The 7,870-nt window shown below is 44.1% G+C and overlaps 1 protein-coding gene across 1 annotated transcript; it reads right to left on the reverse strand.

Annotated features, from left to right (window-relative positions):
- Positions 1-256: 256 nt before the first annotated feature.
- spry4 (sprouty homolog 4 (Drosophila)) lies at positions 257-7,488 on the reverse strand. Its single transcript, XM_031869309.1, has 2 exons — positions 7,260-7,488; positions 257-4,765 (listed from the first exon to the last, which is right to left on the reverse strand). The coding sequence occupies exon 2, from the start codon at positions 4,712-4,714 to the stop codon at positions 3,569-3,571; it is 1,146 nt and encodes a 381-aa protein (XP_031725169.1). The 5' UTR covers positions 4,715-4,765; positions 7,260-7,488; the 3' UTR covers positions 257-3,568.
- Positions 7,489-7,870: the final 382 nt, after the last annotated feature.

Here is a 7,870-nt window from a genome sequence, read left to right on the forward strand (position 1 = left end):
CTTATTGCAGGAGTTAAACTTTTACTCAGCATGTTGATCTTTTTTGCCTTATCAAGCGTTGATTAATACAATTATCTCAACATGAGAAGAGTGTTTTTTGTCCAAAATCCCACTTAATGTCTTGCTAGATGCAAGTCATTCTGATGTTAAGCGTGCGTGCGTGTGTGTGTGTGTGTGTGTGTGTGTGTGAGAGTGTGTGAGTGTTTGTGTTAATTTGGTGAAAACTACTCACAAAAGTAACGACACAACAATCTGGTATATTTAACAATATATATTTCCATTGTCAATGTACATTCCTTTTCGACATAAGCTTTCTTCACAAACAAAAAGTTGCCATCTAAATAAATACTATATAAAATAGAACTTCAAAATAAATATCTATAAAGGGAACCTTTTATATGAGATTTTTTTTCTTTTTGTTATATCTAAACAAAACAAAAGCACAGATCTCGTTCTTAATCCCAAACATTGACATTGCAAAGGCATAAATGAATGGAGTATCATCACCCAGCTGTATGAGACTTTTCCTCTTGTTTGGGTTGAAAAAATAAATCTGTGCCCGCAAAATAAGCGACACAAAGGGGGTGTGGGTGTGTAAAAGTCACAGCATTGTAGCAGAGAAAAAAAGAGAAGAATAAAAATGTTTTAATCATTGAGTTGTCGTTGTTGAATGATTATTCCACACCTTGAACAGGCCAGCGAGCACATAAAAAAAGTATAAAGCTAACGCGAAGTGAAGAGTATTACTCTTACAGTGACAGAGCTGCGTAATAAAAGAAAAGAGAGGCAGCAACTGTTGGAAAAAGAGGTCCACTGATTAAAAAGATGGCACAGATCTACAAAATCCAGAGGAAAAACAAAGACGGGGGGATAACAGACGAGAAATGGAGAGAAAGAGAGACAGACTTGTCTTTCTCTCCCGTCTCTGTGGTATGACAAGTTTATGCACAGCAGCTGTGTTTGTCAATCAAGGCCAGGGGTGTTTTGTTGGACTATTTCTCAGAGAGGAAGGAGGGAAGAGAGGAAGGGGGAAAAAATCACGAGAGAGAAAAAGAGGGGAGAGAGCTGAGACACTGAGCAGTAACAGCAGGAAATGGGTTGATCCGGATAGGGGTAGATTGTGTTCCCTGTGTGGATTCAATGAGTCCACAGTCTGTAGGACTCGGAGAGGAACCAGGGAATTAGCTTAGCCTCTCGACTGCTAATGAGCCATGGATAGCATTAACAGCAGGAGTTTTTTCTTCTTCTTTTTTTGTTATTGCCCGGCATACTTTTCTAAATCAAGTGCTAGTGATAGAAAGACCTGTTATTTTTGTTACCCTTTCCCAAACCTTCCTCTAGCCACCCTCCCTCCTTTTTTTTTTTTTTTTTTAAATTCTCACAACCTCAAAAACATCTCAATCTTACCCTCAAAATATATATCTAATATATTCTCTATATATTTTGTACTGAATTGTAGTTATAACGTACCATGCAATCTTTCAAGGACATTTAAAAGTCTCTTCTAAGGAACACAAATGTTGTGAAACTATTTACAGCAAATAACATTTCACCTGCATAGCTCTATTACTAAATATATCATCAAAACATTTGTGATTTTTGCCGCCCACTTACATGTATTAGGCCTTTGCCCAGTCACACAATCATTCTCAGTTTTGGCACCTTTCTCTCGGACTGAATTGCTAGGTTTGAAAATATTGCCTCATACATTCAAGACTAAGGACAGTGTGTGTGGTTTTTTTTTTCTTCTCTTTTTCCTGTGTGATATTAGCTTTGTGCAACAAGACAAATACAGCTATGAGCAAAGGTAGGCGCCCTAATGGAAGTTAAGGGTCCAACATGAAAGAGGTGTGTGTTTATGGAGCAACAAAGACAGTCTGCCTTTATGCCAAAAAGGCCATCTGTATTAAAGGTCAGAATGCCTTTAAGAAAACTGCCGTCTACTCCATTTGGCAAATGTGCATAACAACTGTGATCACTCAGACAGCGAAAACAAGCTACTGTACGCTAGCTTCCTTTGGCAAAGTCCTAAGAACATCATGCAAGCCACAAAAATAGACTTTAAGAATAAAAGACGGACTATCTGACTAGCGCAGCTATGCAGCATGATTAGACTTTAATGAAGACACTGTGTGTAGAGGGGGATTGGGGTGTGTGGACTAAACGTAGTGCACGCAAACGTAATGTGAGATAGCTGAGGTGGTGGTTAATACTGTGCTTTAGTACATCCTTTGAGGGTTTTGCGTCTTCCTAAAAAGGTTGTGCAAGTGGCAGGTTTGATTTCGACAAAGGCTGACTAGATATAAACACAACAACAACTTTGCCATGCCTTCTCTTCACTCTCTATCACCTGCATCCCCTCTCCTCTGGAAACCTTTATTTTCTGGCCAGTTTGTCGCTCACTTAGCTTACTTGTTTTAAATTATTCACTATTGCCTTTTTGCCCCTAAATGTTTCTTTGCCTTCTTGTGCAAAGAGGAAGTAGACCAGGCTCTGAGGCAGTTTAGAAATCAACATGCTGTAGGCCAAGTTCTAGAGAGGATTACTGAAACAGTCCCTGAGAAGGTTGGGTGTACTTTTTTTTTACACAATTTCTCTACGACACATCGACTTCTAGCATGGTGGCTAACCATTAGACTAGAGCATGCAGGTCATGACATGCATTACCTCTGAGGTGATTGGTGAACAGCATTCAACAACTTTTAGAATCTCTGGGATTCACCCCCCAAAAACAGGAAACACACGGTAAAGTGACCATCTCTCTCTCCGTTGCTGTACAACTGCTTATGCACAAGACAGTAAGAATTATGGAAAATTACTAATATCTTTAAGTCTCACAAAGGCTCGTCTTTCCAGCTCCTCCGTGGAGATTAATGCCTCGAGATAAAATGTTAGCATTACCAAGCTAGCATCTTTAAGCTAAAAGAGGGAAAATGGCGACACTATAAGATGGTGTTCATCATAATAGTGGAGAGAGTGAGTAAGTGGTGGTTTCACTCTTGCAGTGGCCTATTATAAAGCCCCAGTATAGGTGATCACACGTTTTTGTGTTTGTTCAGACAGAGGGACACTGGGCTGTGCTTTTGGGGGGTGGTGGGGAGCGTACAGATATTTATCTCCATCAAATAACTTTTATGTTATCCGAGGATCAGCAACCAGCTTCTGGTTAGTTACCGTTACCAAATTAGTTGAGAAATACAGAGCAGCAGAGAGGTACAATGACTTTGTGCCTTCAGCCATCTTTGCGAAACAACACAAACACTAGTCCCACAATCTTGTCTCTTCTTCTTCTTGTGTCACTCTTACAAACAAACAAAATAAAAACATCTCAGAGGGCCTGTTAGCTATTCATACTAGCCAACTCTCTGAGAATAGGCCCCATTTGATCATCCAACATAGGTCAAGAAGCCATTTAAGTACCTTTGTTTTACATAAGTCACCTTCCAGTAGATTAATGGGGTAGTTTAAGGGGTTGGTGTTGGATTGTCCTATCCATAGAGAGCAAGCAAGTACTGTGTGGTCCTGTCCAATTCTTAGCAAGGCCACCGCTAGCCAGTTTGGTCCACTATCATGATCCCTGCTGCTGCTTCTCTAGCGTCCCAACTTTTGCTTCCACGCCTCCGTTTTTACAAACAGGAGCACTCACGCTACCCTGCAAGTTCTTGCAGCGGCAGCCGGGCCTGCTAACATTGTCGTAACACTTCTGTCCCAGTTTGGCCAGACCTGTAGCTGGCAGATAGCAGACCAGGCAAGGCAGGACAACTGAAAGGGCAGCCATGAAGGACCAGCGTGCACAACAGTTGGCCTGGGAGCACGAGCAGGGCTTGTCGGCACAAGAGCCCTCGTCGTCCTCATCCTCGGTGCAGTGGTAGAAGATCCCTTTGACCAGGCACATGCAGGTGGCTGTATCCACCAGGCTCTGAGCAGAGCACAGGCACTCCTGGTTGCAGACCCAGCAAGAGGGTAGGGTCCGGGGGAGCGTACACTCCGTGCATCGGCACTTCCCGCAGTGCTCACAAAGAAGGAGGTGCTTCTTCTCGGCCGGGGAGGAAGGGATCAGCGCCAACACCTGCTGGCCTCCAGTGGTGCACACGCCTCCTGCAGGCATCTTTGCAGACTTGAGGTCCAGCGATTTAGAGGAGGCGCAGGAGGAAGCAGAGGACGAGGAGGTGAGGACTTTTGATTCCGAGGAAGAGAAGCAGCCTGGAGTTGGGGTTGTGATTGTGTTGACGGGGCCCTGGTGGGGTTGCAGGTTTGGGTGGTGGTCCACTGTTGGGGTGGGGGCAGCGTGGTCCAACAGCCTCTGATCAGACGAGGTGCTGCTGCTGCTACTGATAGAGCTGGGCCTCCCACTGAAGGAGATCCAAGGGTGGGTGGTGGTGTCCTGGTGGGAGTGGGGCTCGCACCTGCCCTGCTGGTGGTGCTGGTGTTGGTGATTGTGATGATGGTTGTGGTTTGCCCCAAGGAAGGCCTCCTGATTCTGACCAAGCCAATTAATTCTTCGGTTCACAGACTTCTGGCTCGGGGGCTGCTGGGAGACGACGGCAGGGCTGTCGATGTAGTCGTTCTCCACATGCGAGGACTTTATCTGGTCGATGGGGTAGATGGTGAGTGGGTGTTGCAGGCGGCCGTAGGGCACTCGACTGTCCAGCAGGGGCTGGGATATGAGGGAGGAGGACACGCCGGGGATGTGGTGGGGAACCCTGGACTCCATGTGTAGGCTGGTGCCTCGCACGTCTTCACTCTAAAGCAGCATTTAGCAAAACTGCAAAAAGACAGACACACAAGAGACAGTTATGACCGGTTGCATCTGCTGTTGTTTAAGTTCCTGCTCTTTTACCCCTTTGATCCTCTTTTTTTTTTTTCTAAACATCTTATCTGAAACCACAAATAAAGTATATTAAGAATCAAGCGCGACAGGGAAGATTTTGATCTTTTACACAACGTCAATATGTCACAAAACTGTCCGAAGAATGGCAGCCAGGTTCGCCATAAAGAACAGTGTGATCATGTGTCTTTAATTTATTTGACATGATATAAGAAAACATCCTTTGCATGTATTCAACCTTGTATTTAATCACACATGTTAATGTTTATTTGAGGGTCATGTTGTTGTTTTTATCAGTTTGTCCATGGTAAAATTTCAATTTCCTGCTGCTTTTGCGTTGCTTCTGTTACAATTATAATACATACAATGTTATAATACATACAATGACTAAGGGATCACTAGATTTTAGATCAACTCCTCGGATGACATGTTAAACTGACTGATGTATTACACATAGTTTGCTTTACCGAAGACAATTATCAAATCTTTAAAACAAAAGCTTTCTCAACCGAAAACCTCTTTCAAGGCTGGTTTTCTGCAATAATCTGAATGTAGAGTTTCCAAACGATCTTGATCTTTAGACTGAATACCAACAGGGTTTCAAACCTCCTCTATTCTAACTTTGACATTAGAACAATAGGAGTTGGGCTCTCGTCGCCTCTCTTCCAAAGAGCAGGGAGCACCAGAGAGCAGGGCTTGCATGCAAAAGACTCAAAGATGCAAAACAAGGCAGAGCAAAGAGAGAATTAAGACTGCCAGAAATGGGACTTCAAAAAACCCAAAATGAACGCAAGAAGCGAAGAAAATTAAGTTGTTGGCTGGAATCAGTCATTATAACAACAGTAATACAATTTTACCTATAATTGTGTCAGTTGTAAATCTCTCTCAATATACTGTATGTACATAAACACAAATTTGAATCAGACAAAACGGGACTCTCTGGCAATTTGTGAATGGGTCTGATTTTGTGAACTGCAGGTTTTTTGTGAATGAAAGCTGGTGGCTGCACTCGGTGTTGCAAGCATGAATCAATGCGCTCCAGTCATGATGAGCCTCAATGAAATCAGTTTCATCATTCATTTCATCGACGAACTCTCGGCAGCCGGAAAATACCTAACCTGCTTCACAGAAAACAATAAGATGATTGAAGACAAACGACGCAGCCCGACCGACATTTCCACTGACCCACATCTGCGGTATTTAGTTAGCTTATTGCAAAACAGCCCACAAAACCTCATTCAGACCATGAAATGCATTATGGTTCGGATTATTCTGTCAAGGCAACCTGGATTTTCCAAGGACCTAAAAACTGTCGTGTTGTGCTTTATTACTGCTGATTGAGGATCTATTTCATGTTAAAAAAAAAAACAACAACTTCAGTAGTCGACACAGCTCTGCTTGACCGTCGGCTCGTGTTATTCCCCTTTTCCTCGGATTTGCAGAAGCCTGGTTGAGAAACCTGTTGCGACATTGCTGGCACCGACACAAGCTTTTGTGATCGTCAAATCTAGACCATTATGAGCTCCAATTCGGAACGGTGCGTGTTCAAGTGCGTGTGTGTGCCTGCGTGCGTGCGCGTCCCTCCCTTCGATATGTGAATGGACTGAGTCATAAAACCGGAGGCGGACGCTCGATATATTCCAAAAGCATGTTTATATAGGCATTGTAACCACGTATTCAACACATCACTCCTAATATCTGTATATTGAGAAAAATATGACATTGATGTTGAAAATGGTATACTGTGTGCCATCAGACAGACGGTGGAGGGGTAATTTTAATCGGCGGCGGTTGCATGCATAGTTTCGATGCGTATACCCGGACGTTATCGCTCTTGTCAACCAAAATAAACGGATTAAAGACATATTTGTTGATTTTCTAAGAAGTGAGCCGCACGAAATGAAAAAGCGAATGGCAAAGACACCTGACACAACCGACATGGTGCACCAACCAGGCGGAGAACGAGACACGCAACAGAACCGCCCGAGATATGCTACAACATACAGTCTTCATAGGGGACGGAGATTTCAACAGAGATTGAAATATGGATCTGTTCCGCTGGCTTTTGTCTTGACAGCGGCTTTAAAGGGAAGCCACAAATAGCCACGCTTTATATGCATATGCTGTCAAAAAAAAGTGGCGTTGCGAATAAGTCGCGCTTTAAAACGCGACGCTGTTTCCCCACTCTGCGCCCTCAACCTTGCCTTTGGTACGAAATCGGTGGTTAAATATTTACACAAAGTGCAAACACTGGTCGGCGAAACGGCTTCTTGCAAAATAGAGTTAGCAAGGAGCGCTTTCGTGCCTGCGATCCAGCGGATTGAGAGTCAGGCGCAGGCAGGAAAGGGGGCGAAAGAGTCGGGCTGTGCAGCGACACGCTCACAAGTTAGAAAGATTTAACGATGACAAAACACCAGAGGTGATCACTTACTCTGGGTTCAGGACAGAATTCTCATCTCTTCGTTGCGCACGACGTTTGCGCGCAGTCTATAGTCCAGTCCAAGCGAGTGAGTAGCTCCACAAATGTTGAGTAAGGATAAGTCCAAATGTCTGGATGTGATATGAGCAAAGTCATTCGAAAGGAGAGCAGATATCCTGCACTATTCTCCACTCGCTGGTGCGTAAAAGGCGACTGCGGTTGTGGATGCAGAGCTTTGGATATGATGTTGCAACCACCGAGGGGGAGGGAAGCGAGTTTTTTATGAATGGGAGGGTAGAGGAAAGGGAAGGGACGGCACTGCGCAGATGCCTGTGCTTTTTTTCCTCTTTTTTTTTGTGAATGGGAGGGCAGAGCAACTCGGGAGGGCTGAAATGCGGAGGTTACATTTTTATGAATGGGGACGACTCCGAATGGCATTGCGCAGGCGCGATGCCGAGATTTTTATGAATGGGAAGAAATGGCGAATGAGGCGTGTGTGAGAAGGGGGTGAGGGAATGAGGAGGTGGGGTTTTTTTTTTTTGGTCACAAGGGCAATGTCAGGACTGATTTACATAAAGAGTCGGCTCATCTGCTGTGGTGCCACTCTTGCTTTATTTTAGTCT

This window comes from Anarrhichthys ocellatus, unplaced genomic scaffold (assembly GCF_004355925.1).
Source record: "Anarrhichthys ocellatus isolate YVR2014 unplaced genomic scaffold, GSC_Weel_1.0 scaffold46, whole genome shotgun sequence".
Lineage (NCBI taxonomy): Eukaryota > Metazoa > Chordata > Actinopteri > Perciformes > Anarhichadidae > Anarrhichthys > Anarrhichthys ocellatus.